The following is a 23,980-nucleotide window of genomic DNA, read 5'->3' as shown; positions in this document are numbered from 1 at the left end:
ACGCGCACAACAATTTGTCATTTAAAATTCACGTAAAAAGCTATTATAAGGAGCTCCTATTCGCAGCGTGTGATCATTAATTCATCGCTCAGATGTTTTCGTTAATAGCTTTTGTGACCTTTCACACCCACCCATTCAAGCGAAAAATCATATTGGAAATGATTTTCCAGTTAATGCAGTAATTACAATGCCACGGAATTAATTAACAAACAATAATTATGACGAACCGTGCGATAAACTACTGACGCATGTTGTGGTCTGTGAGAGCTCGTCAGCAAACAACAATAATAATAACCCATTATTGTTTGTCGAGAAAGAAAGGATTTTATAGCGGGGCTTACTGGTACTTATATCATTTTTTTTATTATGAGAGGTGTTACTCAAAAATTGAAACAACCGATTGCAATATCACAATTTAATGGACAATAATTATTAAAAATACAGAATATTATAATCTATAATAATTTTCGTAAATATTTTTAGAAGACATAAATTAAGATAGAAATCGTAAATCTGATATTTATTCTAATATTATATTGTTTGCCGATATTAATTTAATAAAACTTGTATCTAATTGTCATAACATAAATTAAAATATCTGCGTGTTGATATAGCTATGGAAATAGATTCGCTGTGAGACACAATTCGTTGTAAATAAAAACTAACAGATCAGTACACAATTTTATAATTAATCATTTATTTTTCACAATTATGTAATAAAATATGTAATATCTAGTGATTATTCAAGTTAAGATTCAATTAGTAGATAATTATGAGACCTTCGTACTGCGGATTTAAAAATCGCGACTCATTAGCCTAATGCCGTCATCCAGACACTCCATCTACGTTAGGTAAAGCACATTATATTCCGTAATTAATGCGTCGTTTCTGGTAAATATAGACTGGAATGCTTAATAATTGAGTATAAAGATATGTATACGAAATCGCTCTACTAATGACTAGAACACGCTAAGACAGATTACTTTATTAATTGAAATTTATTATCAAAATATAGACAACTATATCTAATCATAGCCTTCTATTAAGAAGATTTTTTTTATTATAATAAGGAACTTTTAATAAGATCAAATGTATTCCAATCGAAAATTTGCAGGCTTTATAAGAACAGCACGTTATACGCTACGATAGTACAATGATTAAGTATGTCCAATATATTGTGGTTATAGAGTACAACGTTACAAGTTGTAGAGTTATCGGCATCATTGTTCCCCTTTACAGCATCATGCACTTGTAAATATTAAGAGCGTGCAGCTGCCAAGTAGCAGTTTATGTAAATACAAATATTCGTTTCACAAACTTTAAAATTGGCACCAATTCATACATTTAATATAATTCGAAATTTGACAAATTTTTATTTATAATTTGGTTAGCATTTATAAGAAAATTCTAAAGATTCTTAGGTCCATACGAGCTTTTTCGTAAATATCATTATGTTTAAGGTAAAGACGCACTGGTCCCGAGAGGGCCATGGAGTGATTCGTATAAAATACAAAATTCGTAGAAAGACGAATTATGGGAGATGAGTTTAAAGTTGAAGAAACAAACTTTACGTTAAACCTTACTTTTAACTTGCTAATTAAATGCAATAAATTATTAACACCATGTAAGGAAGTTCGAGAGATAAGGAATCATGTGTAATGAGATTTCAAAAAGGAGTTATTAGTGGAGCGAGGATGTTATTGTGACTGATTTTATTAACTCTATTTTAATAAATTAATACATTAGAATTTTATAATTAAGGATCCCTAATGGCAAACAGAACCAATATGCATTTACCTTTAATTAAAGTTGTAAATTATTCTACATTAAGTTACCTACAAAAGAGTTAAGTCATAGTTTCCAAATATATTCAAAAAGACATCAAACATTAGACATAAATGTAAATGAATCTATTCACACGTAATGAAAACAGCACAGCTAGTAAAGTAGTAGCGATGTGAAGTAAATGACGTATAGGTTTCTAAAGTGCCAGGTACGGGCCCGGCGCTGGCGTGTAGACTAAGTTTTACATATCGCTCTCGAGCAGGCCCGGCCGCCGCGGCACTTCCTCGCAATCAATTAACTCGATGTCCTCCATATCCTGCGTCAAGGGGACGCGCTCTCCCATTAAGTGAGCCCGACCGTTTTTATTACTCTTAACGGCCTTGTTTTTATCGTCATCTTCAAGTTTAAGGATTTCTATTTGAACACCGGTCTCATCTTTATCGACCGCCGTCCTGCTCGGGCGGCGGTCTAGTTCCTGTCAGGTGCCTTGTATCTCGGCCAGCTCGTTCTCCTCGTACTGCAGACTCCTCTCCGCGAGCCGGAAGCTCTCCAGAAACTCGTTGAGGTCCACGAGCCCGTCCTTGTTTATATCCATCAAACGACAAATATCGACCAGTTGCTCTTGCGTCATAGGATTCGGCATGTACTTACCAATTAGCTGACATGCTTCAGAGAATTCCTCAAGTGTAATAAAACCTGTATTGCGAAAAATGTATTAATTTCTCGGAAAACCAAGAACAAAAATAAATTAATGGTTGAGCCGCGACTTACCAGAATTATCCTTGTCCAATATTTTGAATATAGCCTCCAAACTGCTCTTGTTTTTATAAAGTGTTTCCACGACGTTTGACGAATCCGTTTTGCGGCCAATTTTCTGAAAGGGAAATTCGATAACCTTACATTATATTCGCAACATTTGGAATTGTAATGTGATATTCATGTTCAAATATTCAAAAGGATTTATATGGAAAAGTAAGTGCCATTAGCTCGATCTCAACTTGAATACACATGGACTAAACCATTTCGATAAATTGAATCTGAAGTAGATTTGTTTATCTAATTGTATTAAATCGTTGTACAAAGCATATTATGTAAATAGATGTTTTCAACGACATAATAAGATTATAGACGGCTACAATTTAAGCAGTTACAGTTAGTCGAGCAACTTTTAATCATAGCAATGCAATTAAAACGTTCGGAACAAAGGGGCTTTGTCCACCAAATATATAATTTTGAACAGAAACACTTGAACATGTAATCGTATCAACAACCCAGATCTGTTGTACGCAACTCGAGCGTATTAATTCACGTCATTCTGTAAACAGTGCATGTGTAGAGCGCAGGAAGATATTTCGACATAATGGATTTATGATGATTATTGATACTCACGCTGGTGGATAAGTCGAAGGTATCCATGTACCGCACGCGCCGCGTGTCGGGGTCGGTCCGCACCAGTTTATCCTTGAGCATTCTCCAGGGAAGCCCCAAATGCGTGGTTTCTTCCATCGCTTGGCACCAATCACTGATCGATATGTAACCTACAAACAGTGTTACTCGTCAATTATCTTCACACAACACGACTGTAACGTTTATAGGGCAACTTGTGAATAGTTAACGATGTTCTGAATATCAATTATATTTAATTCTGTACTGTTGAGGTATGTAATAACAATATTCAGTGCCGTCTCGTATAGGTCACCACGCCCCGTTTTATACCTTTAACTAGGATACTTCGATTATTTAATTGGAATGTTTGTAAAACCTGTAGCAAAATGATTCGCCTAACATTCCCAAAACTAAACTGATTTAGGCAGACCTACCGGGCACTTCAATTTAAAAACAGATTACATCCGGGAGTTGATTTCAAAAAGGATAAATCGCTTTCTTCCCGAGCCTTCATCCTTAATGCGGTGGAAAATTTAATTAATGAGTAACGAAACGACATTTACTCAACCCATAAATATTCAAAGGAGAGTAACAAACCGCTTTGATCCAAGTCCATGCTGCGGAACGTTGCTTCCAAAGATCTTCGGACTACCATAATCTGGTTGTGGAGCTCCCTCATGGCGGAGGACTCGACGAGGCCGACTCGCTGTCTAAAGGTGAGGCGCCGGGTGCGCGACACGGCCGCGGTGTACTGCACGAACTGACGCTCCAGAGAGTTCCCGCACAGCTTCAGGTACGCTCCCTTATTGGACCCCAGCTCGTAGTAGTTCGACGCCGAGAAGATTGTTATCACCTGTCACAAGGGAATTTAATTCGCGTTATGACCGTGAACTACGTAATACAAATGTAATTACAGGGTGGTAGTAATGGATGAAACAATAGTAATTTTATGATTAATTTATACCAAATTGAAGCTTACCTCCCCTGATACAGTCTGTATAATTAATTTACAATAACTGTAGGTTTTATTTATATGAACATTTTAAGTCGCTATGAAAAATTAAAGTCTATGCGAGAAGTTACTTCGAAACTTTCAACACTTTATTTTCGTTCCAACTCCAAATACTAATTAATCAAACAAATTATTGTTTTCGTAGACAACGAACTGAAATATGGAGTACAGTTTCTACTCGTTGTAAATACAAACTGAACAGTACGATAATACATTCGTTTCATATTTGAACACGCGATGAAAGAGTTAGCTACCTCTTTCGCTGAAAACGAGAAAAATTTCGCTGTTAACATTGCTAAAAATAATGCAATTACTGACTTAAAAATGCAAATTTTATTTAGGTAAACCATTTCTCGCAACAGAACTCGTTGCAACTTAAAACTTAGTGAAACTTGATGAACATTTTTATAGCGGTCATAACCCGAGCGAAGAGAATATAATACCTTGTAATATAATGCAGAATTCAATAAAAACTTTGAGGGAGAAATGTAATTGGTTTTTAATGGCCCAATATGATAACAAAAAAACGGACAACTTATATTAACTCAGATCAGAAAAGAGCGGAGAGACAAACGACTTAAACCGAAAGAATTCTTGTTCAAATAAAAACATCGAACGTAATTATGTCTTAAAAGAAAATAAATTACCAAATAAAACCGATTTTCAGACCTTCGCCCCTTTAAGTTTTACCTAAGCCGCTCTAATGTCAAGCTTTCACAATTACAACAATATGACTTAGAGCTTGCAGTGAACTCCAGGTTGGTTATACACCGAAGTACTTACATTCCCATTGTGCAGCAGCTCGTACCCGCCTGGCTTGCACTCATGGCTTCTGATGAGAAAGCTCAGCTTGTTCTTCTGCAAGAAGTTGGCCGTCACGTCTGGACCGAAGTATGTTCCCGCGCCCCGCAGAGCGTTGGCCACGCAACCACCCGTGCATTGAGGGTCAGACCACAGGATGTCAAATACCTATAACACAATACAACTCTTAGAAAAACATTAGGTATCTGTTGCGTATATCGATGATTTGATAAAGATGAATGTAATTTGAAATACTAAAACAGCAGTCATCCTGTTGTCTAAGCTTTAGATTGCCACATGTGAATTTAAAACAGATTTTCCAATTCCTAATTTAGTTTATAAAATATTGCCTATAATGGAGCTATACGTAACGCAAATTGGGAGCTTTTTATATAATTAGAAAACCAGTTCGTTCTTATACGACGACCAACAACAAATAAACATAACTTCCTCAAAGTATACCGCAGTTCAGAAGTGTCATGTAAACACCAATCTTGTCTGTTAACGCGGAATGTCTGCTTAACATTTAATCAAAATCCAATCCAATCAGCCGGGGGCAACATAACGCTTAATAGTATCGATCGCTAAATAGCTTCGTGTCACAATAATCAATGTGGTGTAGCGCCAGCACGTCACCCGAATGAATGAACGACGATCAATGTCACCGCGTCACGCTCAGGACGGAACGTGCTCCAGGTTTATTAATTAACTGGCTACAATCCTCTAATAATTGTATTGGAATACAAGAGAGGGAATAAAAACATAGTGTGTTAAAAATAGTAGATGTCCTATTCTCATATCTACCCAGTATGCACACAAAATTTCATGAGAATCGGTCGTCAATGGCATAAAAAAGTAATTTTGTCGTTTTATTCTAAATCAAACCCTTGGCTTTAAAGATATCAGAGGCTCATTAATTGATGTAATACTAACATATAAATCGTGACATATCGTGATTTATGTTTTTTAAATACCTACTGTCTAATCAATAAATAAAACTGTTTATAAACTCAACTACTAATCAACTATTCTATTTCCATAGCTATTAACCACATGGAGGAAAATTGAAATGCGATCGTTACATAATTGTGGTCACTATTTATAAACACCGAATGTATGGACGTTAGCGAGTGAACTACACATCCTAATATCCCAATAAACAGCTCATAAACCATTTATATTCTTAGACTATGTCTCTTAATTATTTTTGTTTCAAAACAATGTCTTTTATTTGATTACCTACCTTCAAAATTCAACAAAATAATCATCTTTGCTGTATCTCTATAAGGTAGAGAGGAAAATATAATCAGGAAATCGGAAATTGAATTCAGAGTGATGTTTTACTTTGAAACTGTACTAAAGTAGATTTGACAAATGACAAGCTTTTTGCTTTCGCTACTTTTAGTTTGTATTCGTCGATACTTGGTAGGTTTTGATAAGATAATATGTGTCTTCATACTTGTAAAAATAAACGGTCCGAACAGACGTTGTCCTGCATAACATTGTAAACGATCAGGATATTAAACAAAGAATAACATAAAATACGAACAAATAATTACATTGATTTTAAATAATTCATTTATTTCCTTTTTTATGTAATCTATCTAGGTCGCCACTCAAACGCATACAACGACAATCATTTCAATGAAATCGGTCCAGCCGATTATAAGGAGTTTAGCGACAAACGCACGAAAGTTTTTGTTTCTTTCTAGCGCCAAAAAACACCAATACTTTTTATTTAAGTAGATGGTTCCGAGAAATAATATCGTTCAATTACAATAGAATAATTCAACAATTGCAAGTAAAGACGGTACGATTACATATACTGTACAAAACGTAGACAGAACTAGTTTACGAGTTTATTCGCTAAAACATAACTTTACCACGTGTTTACTAAACATTCCTGCTGATGTTTACTTTACAAAGTTATTAAACTTTATATAGACTCTAAAAATATTGAATTATTTGAGGTAGATTTTTATATCTACTTGCAACATTTTAAAATAAACAGTTCTGTTCTCCAGATCAAATCAAAGTATTGTTGCTATTGATGTACAAAACAATAATTTGTATATTTTATTCTTGTATATTGTTTTTTTATTTAATGGTATGTTTTGAAGCAATGTTCCAGTTGCCAACCATGCCCTCGCTCTACCTAAAGACAAATGCAGAGTATCAAATTTCACGCGCGTTGAGCATTTGTAACCAAATGTAAACATACATCTATTCCCCGTCTAAGTCGATATGTTGCAGTTAGTATCAAGCCAACAGTAAAAACTTTTCCGTGAAGATCTAGGATTTTCTTTGAAACTAACCTAACTTCTGAAAAGAACCCGTATTGAGTTTACAAACTATAAAAAGAGATCGCGATTTTTGTACATAATTGAATAAAACATTTTAAAAAATAGTTATAGTTTTTCTGTGAAAAATTCATTGATTTTTATTTTCGGAACCGACAATTAGTTTCTTAAAGAAGGCAGTTTATTTTATCTCAATAGTCACTAAAGATGAAAAACTGCATACCACTGCAAATTTGACAGTCAGTATGAACATCCAGAATGCGGGACCTTCCTGTCTTGTCAACTATAGACTCTAATCAATTCCAAGCACTCGACCTACATACTAGACGAGGAAACCCCAATTTAACAAAGAGACAGGCAGAGGTTTGCATCGTTCTGATTGTTTAAACCCGTCCGTGGTTTAAAGTTTAATGAGTAGCTGCCGTTTTAATACTCGTACCTTCACGGTTTATGTGAGTCGTTCCCGGATATTACGAGGATTTTAAAATCAAACACGCCGTAAAATGTGGAATGACGTCAGAATTTATAAGTGTTTTCGTACTTGCGGTAGGTCAAGAGCGAACTCACCCGGCGTATGTACCTAGATACCCAGAATATAAGCGTTTGTTTTTACGCTAGGTGATTACTCGCTCAGTTTTAGCTTATTACACTAAGTCGGGTCGAAATAAAATGAAATCCTTTATTCTGCAAGTAGGATATATCATCTAAATATTATTTTATTTAAAATAATATTAAATTATTATTATTAAAAAAGTAGACATGTAAAGTGAGGAGGTAAGATGTTATGTTTATTCGCACACTCGCAGAATCATTTTTATTATTTCATCTACAAATAAACCAGTGTTCAAGAGTAATAAAAATGTTATCAGGCCACTTTTGACTGTGTATTTTGTCATAGAAAGTCAGTTTAATGTCATCCGTTAAAAATCTTTAAAGAATTTTAATAGCATTTAAAATCGGCAATGCTAGTCAGACTCGCGTAATAGCAAGTCGAGTAACAGCAGCAAAAGGACAAAAAAAACAAATTTGCAAGTCTAGCACCCACAGTTCATGAGATACAGTTACAGACGAACAGATGGCGATGAATTAGTAATAGGAATACCTTGTTACGCTTTGGCCCTTAAAAAGTGGTACCTGCCTGAAATTTTCCAATACGTCAAACACAAATACAGGAAAATTCTTAAATTATTATAGAGCTAAATAATTATGTTTTCACGAGCACTTGAAAGTTTATTTATTTGGCTTCTAATTTGAACTCAACTTTTCTATTGATAACTTATGAAGAGCAAACTTAACGGGCGGGTGAAGTCTTGTGTAAAGCTTGAAAACCAATGGTCGAGGACGAAAGCGAGAACGCGTATAGAAAGATAATAAGACTTATTGAATTGCAAAGCAGAACACTTGTTCAAAAGACATCGACTCAATCGATTCTATGAGATGAAATGGGATAAATTCAATAGAGAATTTGATCATCTACAAGTTGATATAAAATCATATCAAAATTTCGAGTGACATTTGAGTCAGTTTAAACTGCAACGGTGTGGTAATCTTGTAAAACATGGAAGAACTTTGACACAATAATAACAGCTTCGATTATTCAAAGGAACTTCCCCCATTACCACAATTGATTTAAAAAATGGAAATAACTACAATAGAAATCAATCAAAGTAAACGAACATTCTAGGAAATAACATATCGTTGTAAGGGGCGGCGTAATACGTGGAAAGCGCAGTTAATATTTTATTTAAGTAACACCGGCTCACCTAGAAACACGCATTTCATTTACATGGAAATAATAATTGGTCTATTTACGACTCATACACACCTTCTACTTGTTAGGAGTGCTTCCAATTAGCCGCAAAACCATAGAAGGACTGGGATAGTAAAAAAACTAAGTGTCAAGCTGTTAAACGTATTACCAAGAAGGGCAACCTAATTAAACATTAACTTCAAATATATTATCTAAATACGGCAAACGTGGGTAAAATTCATTAATTTGGGTATTAACTATCCAAACAGGGGTTTGAGTTATAGTGGAAATTTCAATAAGCTCTTATAAACTCCAGGCCGCGTTATATTTGCTATAAACAACTGGATATTTGGCGAGCGATCGTGTAAATAACGAAGGCTTAAAATAAATAAATGACTGAAGTGAAGACATCGATCGTTGTGTGCTCTGTTATTATACTGTTCTCTCGTTTGATAAATTACGTTTGAAAACGTAACGATTCCAGTGTGATCTGACACTCGAATGAATAAAACGCCGCATAAAAGGAAATAAAGTTCCATTCGAGCGATCAACTATCGGACTAAATAAAATGCGTGGAATAAAAATATAGCCGGGCGCTGTCGAAACTGCAAAGCGTAAATCGATTTGAGCGTCCGAGCCGTGAACGTGATTGGAAGAGAGTTATCAGATTCAGCCAGGTACGTAAATCCTCGTTTATGAGGATGATCCAACAAATTCATAGAATGTATCATTGGCTCGTTAAAGTCGACTTAGCGAGAGTGGTACTTCTATCCGAGGAAATACATGTAAAAATTGACAAAGTCGCGTAAAACTTGAAGGGTTTTTCTTTATACGATAACCGTTAAGCGTAGCGGCTAAGTGATTGGGGTATCGAAATAAAGAGTTATGGATTCGTGACAAATGTTTATTATGGCCAACACATTAATTATGATTATTAAATTTCATCCGAGGAGGAAGAAACAGTAACACAAAACCCATCAGTCGTTGTCACTTAGAAAAAAAATATTTTGTGATAAATTACATTCTCGCAATTTCCTGTATTATTTAATATTGTTTTATTTTATCTTGGGAATCCGCTGGCATATCTTCAATCTTTGTTCTACCTCACTACCCAGTTTCCAAGAATATTTTTCTTTCAGAGAATCAGGTTTAAAGTCTTTAATCTCTATAATTGAATTTCCGAAAACAAATAAAATTATTGTCATCGTAAATTATTACATCAAAGTTTTTTATAAAAATAGAATAAAACTGAGTTTATTGTTCGGACAGTATCAATAATTTACGTACCTACGCGGTAAATTGGTTACGAGTTTACTGAATGCATGAAATCATTTTATCCTATAGCAATAATAATATGTTACTTCATTTAAAACATTCATAAACAATGTAGTAGGTACAACAACGTCGAATTCTTTAAAATTTCAGAAATCGGTATCATGAATATAAAAGATATAAATTAAATCGACCAAATGTGAATCAGTCAGTCAGTCCAAGCCAAGTCCAGCCCAAATGTCAGCCAATCAGTACCGTGAGGGTTCCGTACAAAAAGGCCGAAGAAAAATAAATTTGCACCAACAATTAATTCTTAATTTTTTGACCATAGGAAGCCTTGCTCATACGCAATATTTATAATATTTTTTAGTTGTAACAAAAACGGAAATATATCATCTGTAACTTTCTGTTTTAACCCTGTAGGACCATGCCCTAAAAAGAGATCAACATTGATGTCAAAATGCTTACCTGAAGTACATTTAATACACATTAGAACCTTTTAATGTTTCTCATTTTCATAATAAGAACATTTCAGTTTTTTTAAATTCATTAGGCTTTTAAACATTACGAAAAGTCCTTTGCAGATTTTGTTACAACTAAGTGGGTTGGGAAACTTGGTATGTCTAATTCTTTTAATGCCCAGCCGACCATACAAGATAAAAGAAAGAGCGTTTTATTAAACGCCAAGTCACTCGTAGTACGATACCCGCGTGTCAATCTTCTAAATTATACTATCTATATTCATTGTGCTTCGAATTCTATTAACCGGACGGAACAATGTTATGCATATGCATATGCATTGTGTCTTGAAATATTACTTTCATGGCTTATGCCTGTTACCGAATTCACAGTAAACAATCTCATGTAAACTTTCATACATATATCTCAGAAACGATCTCTCTTCGTACATAGATCGCAATGTGTGGGCGACAAATTGTAAGAAGAACCATCCTTTTGGGACGGAAACTTCATAAAGCGGTTGTGAAACGTAGCCGAGTTTATGTCGTGACAGTCCGCGGGGGTCCGACCCGGGTAAATTGTATTACGACTGCGATGGCGGCTAAAATTGCTTTCAAGAGAAAGAAATAAGATAATATCATTGATGTACCTAATAAGGGAGATAAAGCCTCTCAATGAGCTTTATACGATATAAACGAATATTTTCGTCGGATGCGGTAGACGATAAAGTAAATAATAACTGTAGCTACAATACATGATACATTCAGGGTTTTATGTTCGCAATAATATGATATCGAAGATCAAATCTAGTTGGCATTTTATTATTTTGACAAATTGTCGGATATTATTGACGGATAAAATCCGCTCGCAGATTGCTTTAGAAGAATTGATCGCTTAAAATAGATACACTAGAGTACCAAGTATCCAATATGATTAGATGCAATAAAAGCTAGTATTAGACAGTATACAGTCATAGCTCTGTTAACCACAAAAGCCTTTCAAATAACCACCAAAGTATTTCATATTGAGAAAATTAAAACACAATTACTTGATTACGCAAGTCCACAAATTTAAAACAAAGATTGTTCACTTTCACATTTCACTTTTTGGTAAATCGTTAATTGAACATAGAATAATAAATATTAACTCCCCGGGCGGGACAAGACAAATTGATTGGGCAACCAGAGTCAATCCGACGAACTGTAGTCTTAATGCAATCACGTTTAATAAGCATCTTCATTTAATCTGGGTAGGTTGATTTAGTCACTGCAATTACTCAAGTCATTCGGTATTAGAGGCTATACTCACTCAAGGGATCGAGTAGACTTCACTTTGTTAATGACACAGAAATTACTTAAGGGTTGAAAATAATTGATAAAACCAAAAATAATGGATAGAGTAACCGATAAAGTTTTATGACGATATCGATAATTTATAGGTTCCTTAGTTTCAATTTAAGTAGATATTAGGTATATCTTAATACAATATTACAAGTCCTTTTCTTTAATATAACCTCATAATAATTCCGGAACGTAGTAACACAAAACTTTTTATGTGTTAAATAATAAAACATTTCCACGTAAAATGAGCTCGAAACTTGAATGAAAGCGAGTGGGGGCTGACACAACATCAAATAAAACTTTTATTTATAATAATAATAAAAAGATTAATTACGCGATACCCAACACCTCGGCTTGAATAGAACCTCATTTCGTACTTAACACCTGAAAGGCCGTCACATCATACCTTACGAAATAGAACCTTTTATAATTCAATGTTCCTTAGTAACTCCCGGAGTTTTGTTTAAGAAACACAAACATAGTTAATGAGTCTCATAAGGTCACAACTGGCTTAGTGAGCCTGTAGTTGACGGCTTTAGGTAATTCGAAACAGAATTATTGAGTATGTTGGCTGAGCGCGAGGAAGATAAGACATAACACGAGCTGTAAACAAGCATTTTATCTCACCGTTTCATCTCTTGGTTGTTTTGAAAATGTACAATGTTTATAAAAAGCAAATTGATCGCGTTAGCAACAATCGCACGTTACAGACGCACAATTACCCTGCACGTAGTGCTTCATTCATCACATTCATGGATCAAAGAAATTGGCAGCGACTCGGCGCGCCTTCGCCGATAGAAAAAAAGTCGTGGTGCCAAGAAGCCGGCAATGAAACGATCGATAGCCTTTAGATTGAATCGTGAATGATTGATTACTAACGACTAACCTGCTTCCACTCCACTTTGTCTATAACTTCAGCAGTAGTCGCCGAGCCCTCGGTCACCGGTGGCCGGAGCAAAGACACGTACTGGAACAAACTTAGAATATCAAATATTTTCTTATAATAAGCTTAAAGACAATCCTCTAAAGATTATATTTCAAATCCTGCCAGAGCCGTGAAAGACTTCTTAATTTCAGTCTCCTTATTTTTACAAAGCTAAAATGCTAAAGTAAAAGCAGCTAAATTGAGAGGTTAAGACGAGAACAATGGAAAAGTTTTCAAACAACTTAAAAAGGGTGAATAATAGATAGGCTATTAATGAAGTATGCAATTGTGCACATATCCGTTCTAAAAAGGCTAAACTAGTTCTCAACTAATATGTGAGTAGGTTACATAAGATCAAACTGATTTAACATGCAAGGCTGGTCGCCGCGAATATGAAAGTCATCGCTAACCTTCAGGTAAAGATCAAGTAGGTGGTATAGCTATCTAGCGTATGTTAGGGTCGTACCTTATCTCGTTCGAGGCTCCGGATCATATCGAGATCGGTGGTGTCCGATATGCCGCCGTGCACCACGAACACTCGGTTGTTGATGATAGTGCCGAGAGGCAGCCAGCGGTACACACCCTCGATCAGCTTTAGGATCCTCTCCGAGTTGTGCTGTGTGGAAATACTGTTGTAAATATTTTTTTGAGTCTCTTAAGAGTACTAAAAGTTTGATAAAAAAATGATATTAGACAAAAACGGATAGGAGAAAGGGGGCACTTATATGATTTTTTTTCTGAAAAATACAGTACCGAAAGAACACCAACAAATTTCAATTAATTTAATTCAACCAAGCACTAGAGAGTGGAACTTTTTAGGTCGGAACCATTTATACTCCGCAAGCATTCAGAATCGCGATGTAATCTAGTTAAAACGCCAGAATAAGTATAAAAACGTTAAGCACCGCACGTCTAAAATTTAAAAGTAATTTATTTTTCAAGTAGGTAACCTTTTCGTTGCCTACGAGGTACCCATTACGCGTGTTCGGAATTAAAATATTGGTTTGAACCTTCAAGGAACACGTTTTAGTATCGCCAGATATTAAAGCCCAGAATACTGAATTTTAATGTAAAGCTTACATTTTGTATGTGAGCTGACTGACAAGCTAATTTCATACATAAAAAACTTGCTTAAATCTGCAAGGAAATGAGGCAATAACCGGTCACAAAGCCGAGGTCAGTCGCGAGGGTACATGTAATAACTTTGTATTTAGACACAAAAAGACGAGATAAGTACGAGGCGAGGGCCACTTAGACACACAAAATAAATCTCCTTAAACGTGATTTCTAAGACAAATGTGTTAGGACCTCTTTGTGCTCGGGATTTTGTGAAAATCTTATTCTGTGAGACAAACAGGGTGGGGAAGGCAAATATTGTTTAGCGTTTCTCTATACAATATTTTCGTTCATTGTTTAGTAGAGGGAACATTCAACTGCGCTTACATACACGGTACATTCGTTTTGTTTACAATACAATCGGAAACTCGATGAAAACAGAAGTTCGTAAGCAGATTATAACTGTAGTTATTTTATTTGAGTTGTACGTAATATTAGTAGCGTAGATATATAATTTTATGAATCTGTTTTCATACAAAACGTTGCTTATTGCCCTGTGCGTAAACATTGTTCATCAAATAGTGTTTTGTTTCTGAAACTCCGATTAGCATTCGATTTGGCTCACGATTTAGTTTAACAATCATCGATTTGAATCCCACAGCCATAATGTAACCAGACAAATGATTATTGAAAGATGCAACTGTTTACTCACGCGTATTTATCCGATTGCTCGACTAGTTCCGGACCCAACCGGAGTCCTTAATCATGAGCTGACGTGGCGCAGACAAATGATACTTATAGTAAACCATAAGTGTGTAGTGGTTTTGTTTTATTACTCACCCGATACTTCTGCTGAACCTCTTTTATGAAGCCGTACCTAAACAGATAAAAAGTAATGTTGAGATTCTCGAGATCAGTGTGCAATACCATTTACGACATTCAAATCAAGTGGAGATTTCACAGAAATTGCATTGTTAAATTAAGAACTTTTCCGATGAATTCTACTTAGTATCTATAACTTTAAATCTGAATTCGTTACTTTATGCAAAAAATCTAAATACATAGTTTTTGTTTCCTTTTCAAAAATAAAATTCGGATATTTTTATTTAATCATGAGCTCATTACATTTACGATCTATAGAAGCTAAAAAAAAAAATTAACTCACATTACATTAATTTCTGATTGTGTAGTTAAATAAATATTCACGCAGATAACACATTAACACATTCTCAATTCATTAGCATAATACTGATTCGTAGCACGGACTTAACACATAACTCATGAATGTTCATCAGTCACGTAACTGTAATCGTTGATGATAATGTCATCATCATCAACTACATTTAAAACACATGAACATCAAAATTCTAAAAAGGTTTACAAACCGAGAATTCATAATGAGATCTTCATGGTTGCCGCGGTTTAAGAACACTCCACCAGGGAAGGCCAACATACAAGACAGCAGTAAGAGGAACACCTCCAGACCCTTCTTGCCTCGGTCCACGAAGTCCCCGTTGAATATGTATGGGTTCTCAGGAGACGGCAGCCCATTCTACAAGTATCAAGATTTGAGATTGAATGGAGATTTTGTTAGCTCATCTGCTTCACAGGTTGACAGTCATGGATATTGCTGACATACGAGAATTGCACACATGGTCCACAATACGCCCCGCCCTTTCCGTGTCGACTTAGTTAAGAGACATGTAGATATATTGTAGGTGTGTTTGTAAACGATCCTACAATCAGTAATACTGGTGCAATACATTAGTGGTAACATACTAATGGTCTTGTAAACCAGAGCGTTAAAGAAATTACTTAACTGAACGTAGAAAAACACAAAAATATTCCGGAAAAACTTGTCTAATATAACATGTATTTATTTTTGTTTACTTTAGTACAACAAAAGATACGAAACGACTGACTTGTTCAAAGTTTCAAATAAGCCACGGCCTCAATTTTATATGAGCACAGTAACCACGATGAATACAGAAAAAAAACTCCATTACTCGCATCTCCGAGGAAAACATAAAACCTCGTAACATCGTACATTTTTAATTCTTGCTGTTTGTTATAAGGACACTGTAAGAGCTCATACAAATAATTAAAATATACGTTCAGGGATTTAAGAATAAAATAATATCGTCGTACGCGTATATTCTGGTAACAAGAACATGTGGTCCAAGATAATAAGTCTCGTAAATTAAACTACCTTGTGACCAGCTGAATATATCACTGTATACCGGTGTGAGTTACCTAAGCCTATCGAAATAAACTGCCGCTGCAAACTTAGTAGTCGCAATAAAGGTCAAACGTTGAAGGAATTCCGAAAACTGGTCCGAGTCGGGCACGCGTCCAAGGCTGTATTTTGTGAATCCTTATATCTGCAGCAGTGCCCGTGGTGAAGGTCGCAGTGTCAATTACGCAACATGTTTGCTACTAATCGATACGTAGGCAGAAGTTACATAAACATGATCCTTTAGCCAACAGGTACGTTTTCCTGTAATGTTTGCTCACGGTCAGATGCCACACGACTGATTTTATTAAACTAATTGGCCCTTATCTCTAACCTTATAATGCATAAAATCTCACCTTTGACATTCAAGGGACATTAAAACAGATCTCACGTAGGCAGAAGTTATTTTTTATGACAGGATTAAGCGGGATTATGAGTATCAGTTGTTGGAACACGAGGCTCGTGTTTTTACAAACTGCCCGTTTGTGTAACTCAATTTGGGCAACCCTTTCCATTCCCATTAGACCCAACACATTGTCTGCTCATATGAAAACAATATTTTTACCAGATTGTTATATTTTTATATTTGGGCAAGTTGTGTAAGAGTTATGGTTTTCTTTTACCGTTTACAATTTATGGACTTATTGCATCACAACATTTATAAGATAAGTTAACCTCGTATCAATGGACAGCATCAGTCAAAGAAAACAGTATTATTAGGTATCTACGTTTGATAGAGTCATCTGGTCTGCTGAAAATAAGTTTGTTTAAATCATAAAACCGCATAAAGTGCGACTGCTTAATAAAAAGTAAAGGTAATAAACTTTATTCTGCAATAAACGTTTGTTAATAGCGAAGTGGGGCTTTTATAGTTGTAAGTCGGAAATAACAGTAGGAAAACAATATCTGCAAATTAACGAGGTCGTCCGGCGTGACCGGAGCGGCCGCGGCGGCGTAACAGGCGGTCTATCAATCAATCCGATGGTGGCACCAATTATATGACGCGTGCGCCGCTCCCTGCGATGTTTACAGGCCCCGGCCGCACTGTCGCCCTCGTGACGTCATGCCGCCTAATGAGCAGCCGCGAAAACAACTTGAAACCCTACCGGTACCCGTAACAAACTATCGGTCAATATTGCGACCCTCCTTGTACCTAACAACAACTAGTTTTAACCTTACAACTCCGATGTATACATCGTCTTTCTAAAGGTGCGTGTAAACAAGAGCACAAGCTCGATATCAACACGTGATGTTTGCAAGACACGTTTCATCAATAGATAGACATTCTAATATTTACAGTAGTACGCAGGAATATATCCAAGCCAACGACTGTTTATTGAGAATGTTGTAATGTGTTGTAATCGACTTTCCGCCGTCGACACACCCTTAACTTGACCCTTAACTTTATTTAATGTTTAAGGTAAATATGATATAATCTAGTGTTACGCATTCGCACACCTCATAGGTCTTCTTCGAAAAATCGTTAATTATAACATAATCCGCATACCCACACATAAGGAGCTTGTTGGAGGTGCTTAGTTTGCTTAATTATGATTATCTCTAGAAATTAAATTATCTAACTAAAACGAATATTATATAACGCTGAAATAAGGAAAATTAAAGTTGCATTTTACATTGAACACATTTTTAAGATTTATTAAATGTAAAAAGTCACAATGTAAAAATTTCAAAAATAAGCTTTTAGCTCACACATCATTTTCTGAATACTTTTTTTCCACGATGACAATGAAGAACGCGAATGCTTTAATACCCAAATTTGACATTACTTCAACATATGTATTTTTGCTACCTGAACGAAACAAATGCAAACTCGCTGAAAGTATTTATTTTTCTAAACTGGAAATTAAAAAGATCCTAATATGAAGAGTACCAACCGCAAATAAGGTTAGTAAATAATTGCTTCACCGATTTACCTGAATACCAATAAAGCTTGGAATAACTGAGAAAGGTTAAACGTCTAGAAAATAATAAATTCAAACCGGTGCAGCGGAGGTACGGCGACGGTGCTCTAGATGCAACGTTTTACGATTAATTGACTTTGCGTTAGCATCGTACGGCACTCGAGCAAACGGTTCGATTAAAAGCATTAGTCTAAGTGGTGCGCACAAAACCTCTACTGAATCTTGTTTCCATAATGGTTTCACAAACATACCCGCTAGACTGGAACTACGTTATTTAAAGTTTTGATAGGATCAAATTATGAATGTCCTTTGTTTATCTAAACAATAAGTTTCCATATCATAAGGAAGGTACGACATATTATTTCATTGTTGGTACTCATATCTAGATCGTAATGCCTCAATATACGGAACTTATACAGTATGAACTATTAAAAACCAATGAACTATCTGAATGCAAATATTTTGTTTAATACAGCAAGCATAACATGAAATCCGAGATTACTTTCGAATGTTTTGTCAATAGTGTCATATTGGAAATCAATGGCGGTTTTGTTGACTGTCAATAGGTACATAAAAGTATATTTCCGTGTGATAAAGGGAATCGTCCGTAAAATAACTCACATTTGTCCTGAACAAATACTAATTTAGGATTTTACTATTTTTTATCTAACATTTAACCGAATCACATACATAATTTTAAACTATACGTGAACAGACCAAAAATCCCACGTTCAATCACGTCCATTTTTTAAATTTAAATTGTATGTGTCAATGTCAGGTCATTTGATCTACAAAGAGTTTTGGCATGTGTAAAAATGCCTTTGTAAGATGAACATTAACAAAACAAATTAATATAGTGTTTACCTTGTGGAATATGACCAGCAAGTCGTCGAGTTTCCCGTGCAGGTCGCCGCACACAGTTATCTGGCTTGAGATCGAAGTGGTCGCCACATTGATATTGGGCATCCTCTTCAGCACTTGAGTGGCCTCTTTTAATATCTGTCCAACGTGTTTCGGATGAAGCCGATGCTACAAAAATAAACACGTGTGTTATCACTGTGTTAAGATGTCAATTGTATTGGAAATACAAATGGAACACAATTCAAATCACAATTCATTTGTAGAATATTTATTTTACGTGCAATATTTACTAGTTAGTTCACAATAATTAATCAAATAATTTGAAAGGCGTCTCCGGGACGCAAAACAAAAATAAAAACGCAACAAAAATAAAATCCATTCAGATGTTTTCGTGAAAACTTATGACAATTTCGTGAGTCATCTTTAACCAGAACATAGATGTAAATATTTCGAAATCTTTAATAACAACTCTTTCCGAAAATTTACAGTTACAAACAATTCAAACTCATTGTTTCTATGTGTCAAGTGATAAGGGTTCCACCAAGGGATTCAACCTATATTATTTCACAAAAAGACCCTGTCTCACTGTAAATACCGAACTGTAATCCCACCAACTGTCAAGGTTGATGGCATCAACTATTTTTGTCCATTCCGATTTTCCTGGAGGAAGCCTATCTAACGATCGGCGGACGTCTGCCTGACATAATGATCAATGAGCTCTTAACAAATGCAAATACCCTTTGCCCTAGACATCAAAAGATGCTTAAACTTCCTAATGGTAGTTTACATAACAAATGACGGCGGAATAATAAAAAAGCACGTGTTTGACTTTACCTTCTTCTTCCTAAATGCCTCAATCAGCAAGTCGATATCCTTCCTTTGCAGCGGGAATTCTATATCGGGGCCTCGCGAAGGCTTTGGGGGAGCTGTTTCGTCGACGCCCCCACCCTCGTCTGACTCCTCAGAAAATACTTGTTCCACTATAAAATAAGACGACAATTTCGTAACAAAATTACTTTTGGCCTCTTATATTTAACACCACTTACAAAGTTATCCATCCCTTAACTTCGTACCATTTTATTATTTTTCTTGGAGAGGCCGATATTATTAAAATTACGAGAATATTTCAAGGTATTATGTATACTGCTGAGAAAGCAGTTATTATGAACATTGTAGCTGATGTAGTCTGGGTGCATCACCCTAGATATCTGATCTGTCTGCTAACATAAAAGTTAATATTAAGCCATTGTCACGAGAATGAGTTTTAAAAGAAATTGTATTTTCGACTTACAAGTTGGAGAGAGTTTATTTTTAACTAAATCCTACATATGGAATGCATTCTAAGAGACATATTAACTTTAGGATTGCTGCACATAGCCTGCACTACGCTTCATTGAACTCGGTACTGTCCCAAGAATTCCGTGCTCACAATACAAGAGTACATTTTTCGATGCAGCTTGCAAAGTTCCTACACGATTGTGTAAATTGCAAAGAAGTGGAGATTACAAAGACTAACATTAACTGTGATTTATATACATACAAGCAATTGCCCGTTTTATCGTACTTAGTTGCATGACTAAGATATGGTTTAAACTTATTATAGCAATTTTACACGAAACACCGAAACTATGGGTCATTTCATTTTCATATTTGTTTATATTTTAAAATATGGCTTAAAATAGGTTAATCTTGCCAAGAAATGATTCAGGGACATCAGAGAATTTTATTGCGCAGATTTATAGAGCGCTCCGAGAATAGCCGAGACCCAGTTTTGTTTGTATTGATGGCAAAGTTCAATGCAGTTAGCTTAATTATATAGGTTGTGACATGTGTATAGATACCGCAGTGTTGCGTGTTCGAAGCTCGTCGAACAAGGAAAAACAAAAGGGCGCAAAGAAGAAATGGATGTTAAAATAGGCGTACTGTATTCATATGTTACGGTTAATGAAATTGCGTTTGAGCAAGAAATGAGCGATCACATTCTCTTGACACCCTTTCTTTCATAAATCTCCAGTCTCATTATTGTGTTATACAAAACCCAACAAATGTGTTCGGATTTAAAAAGGATTTTCATGATAAAAATGCTACACGATTTTGTTACTTTTCGCTACAACAATTCCCAACAAATAAGCGATAACAATTTTTAACAATAACGCGGCAAAGTTTGTAAGTCGGTCAGCGAAAAAAACTTTCGTACGTTTCAAAAAGTCGAGAACGTGGCGCGTGGAATGTTTGTCGTTCTCGCAGTTCATAACTACTGTTTGTTTGTTTGCGTAGTCCACGAAAACTCACGGCTGAAGTGTCTTCATTAGCCGAAATATTGAAACCTCAGCTGTTGCTCTCAACTCGAAACTTTCCTACGTGTTATTTACCCTGCCTCAACATTGTAAATTGTTGTAATGAGGCTTAAAATGACAGCTTCACAATTATTATGTACTCTCAGACTTCAGGGAGAGGCCCGTCATCATTAAGATGTAATCTAGGGCTCGTTTATTCGGAGAATGCCAAGGTGAAGTGACTTACAGACGGAAGCAGTCCTCGAAGTTCGTTCGGAAGAGGGCCGCCCACTGGTGTCCTTCATGTGACTTAGCAGAGCGTTGAAGAAGTTGTATAGCTGAAACAAAACAATACATATTAAATTGTGTTACCTGTATGTCAGACAATCCAAATAGATGGCATGTTAAATTAATTACGGTCGTTTCTTAGAAAGTATAAGGTCTACACATTAGTATAAGGTGTTTTTGTCCGATAACATTTCCTTAGCAAAGTAACAATGCGACATAGTTCAATGGCTTATTCATTCGGTAAATCAATATACTGAAAGTACGTAGGTAAACATACCTCCATTTACCCATTAGTGCCTTTTATTCATATGACAAAAAAGTAATTATACCTACTAAGAATTGTTTTGAGGGCTTTTACATTTATAATGCAAAATCTACAGTTTACGTACAAATTTTGTTGTTCAAATTGTATTTCGATTGAATTTATACCGCGCACATAAAATTGCGGCGGGATTTAGGTTTCGTCCGATCCTTCCCTCCAACCACAAGGAATTCCAACTGCTTTGCATATTGAATTGGGATCTACCATCCACGATTAATGGGATAGAATACTGAAGTTTATTCATACATCTGTACGTGCCTGACTTTTAAACTAAATTCATTTACTTATCGAGGAAAACGGAAAAGCTTTACACGTATTGGGCGAAGGAAATAAATTAATAAATGTCTGTTTATTTGACTCTACAAATACCTTAGTTACGCTCAATTTATGAAACTGTTTAGTTTTCTTCGAAAATTGAAAATAATGCTTTATTCCTTCCTTGCCTTCCATAATTTGGCATTATGTATTTATTATATGTTTTTTTAAACGACTCCCGACAAAAATTGTTATCAGTAAATAATTTATTCCTTGTGTCACGGGAGGTTACGCAAACATTCGACTCACATGCACAAAGACGCTATTTACGAAATACATACCGTAACACATACTCATAATTGCATATAGAAAACTAGACCGTAGCCGTAGGTATAGCTCTGCTCGACCAGCGAGGTGCCATGTCATTTATTTTACCGCCTTCGCTTCACCTACATAATGGACATCCAGTCACGACTTTAGTGCAGCCATTAAAAATATGGCATCGTTAATCACTGCACTAATGAATTGCTGAAGGAGTAATTAAAACCCAACTAAAAAAAGAAAAATTGAGATGCCAAAATATGCAAATATCTAGCTGGTGAAAAATTAAAGAGTTAAAATAAAAATTTAATATATTTTTGAGCCCAGTCTGCCCGCCTGATTAAAACACTTGCATGCGTACGTAGGCAATCGTGCACTCGCGTGAATAGCTTATAATCATGTAGGTGTCTACGCTGCACCGGCCAGCGCGTTCGACCGTACCCCGCGCTGTCTGCCCGTGAGACACAAACTCTACCAAAGTGACTATTAACCCCATTCGAATAATTCTATCGTTAGGTAGAGCCCCCGCAAAATTTGAATAATTACATCGTATATATTGTCAATTAAGGCTCGTAAACGATGTTGGCTTAAGCAGGTTAAATCTCTTTACTCACGTTCTCCACCTGATTATACGTGTAAACTCGCACTCCTTTATTCAATTCCCTTATGCAACCTCAAATTATGCTGAATATTACACGAATCCCTTTCACTGTCGTACAAACGAGACAGTAACAAAGGCAACAAATTCTCTGTGAATTTAGACAAACTTCTTCATAATACAATTGGGAGAAGAAAAAACATGAGGGGATCCAACGAAATATAATAATATGGTAATGTGGTTTGTACGTGCGTGGCTTTGTTCAGTGAAAGCAAATCGCAGTGAAATGTTCAGTGAGCACATTGAGTCAATGGAACCGACGCCTCTGCGCCTCGAACTAGATTGGAGCGCTCGTCTCATACTTAATTTAGTATGACATCGACGATAAACTAACGTCTATTGCTATGAGAGTTGACTTGTATAAAATAAGATCCTCTATAAAATTCGATTTAATGGAATAAATAGAATTTTTCATGTCATTTCATTTCATAAATCATTTCATTTCATTTAATTTCATAAAAAGAATAGATAGATACCGCTTCTGTTACGCATAAATAACTCTTGATTTATTGCGAATAGATAAAGATGCTACGAAATCTTCAGTAATAAAAGAAATGTAGAATTTGAAACACTTAATACCACTTAGAACACCAGTTCAGAAAATGTTTGACATTAAGTTACAAGTAATGTTTCACAATATATATTTGTATATTTGGACACCGCAACGATAAATTTAAGTTAAACGGCAACGTTAATCTCTTAAAAGTGTATTTTATTCCCATTTAATTCTAAATCAAGGATAACCAACGCCTGATGGA

The 23,980-nt window shown here is 35.6% G+C and overlaps 1 protein-coding gene across 1 annotated transcript in view; it reads right to left on the bottom strand.

Annotated features, from left to right (window-relative positions):
- Positions 1 to 400: 400 nt before the first annotated feature.
- LOC113508334 (serine/threonine-protein phosphatase rdgC) overlaps positions 401 to 23,980 on the bottom strand; it is a 60,616-nt gene continuing 37,036 nt past the window's right edge. The window contains exons 4-15 of the mRNA XM_026891303.1: positions 21,626 to 21,716; positions 19,937 to 20,082; positions 19,106 to 19,270; positions 15,472 to 15,638; positions 14,927 to 14,963; positions 13,497 to 13,646; positions 12,992 to 13,072; positions 4,967 to 5,152; positions 3,769 to 4,024; positions 3,175 to 3,323; positions 2,557 to 2,659; positions 401 to 2,481 (exon numbers count right to left, since the gene is read on the bottom strand). Coding sequence (XP_026747104.1) covers positions 2,264 to 2,481; positions 2,557 to 2,659; positions 3,175 to 3,323; positions 3,769 to 4,024; positions 4,967 to 5,152; positions 12,992 to 13,072; positions 13,497 to 13,646; positions 14,927 to 14,963; positions 15,472 to 15,638; positions 19,106 to 19,270; positions 19,937 to 20,082; positions 21,626 to 21,716 — 1,749 coding nt within the window. The 3' untranslated portion in view covers positions 401 to 2,263. The remainder of the gene's footprint in view (positions 2,482 to 2,556; positions 2,660 to 3,174; positions 3,324 to 3,768; positions 4,025 to 4,966; positions 5,153 to 12,991; positions 13,073 to 13,496; positions 13,647 to 14,926; positions 14,964 to 15,471; positions 15,639 to 19,105; positions 19,271 to 19,936; positions 20,083 to 21,625; positions 21,717 to 23,980) is intronic.

The sequence above is a fragment of the Trichoplusia ni genome, chromosome 2 (genome assembly GCF_003590095.1).
Source record: "Trichoplusia ni isolate ovarian cell line Hi5 chromosome 2, tn1, whole genome shotgun sequence".
In the NCBI taxonomy this organism is placed as follows: Eukaryota; Metazoa; Arthropoda; class Insecta; order Lepidoptera; family Noctuidae; genus Trichoplusia; species Trichoplusia ni.
This window is presented reverse-complemented; position numbering and strand designations above follow the sequence as displayed.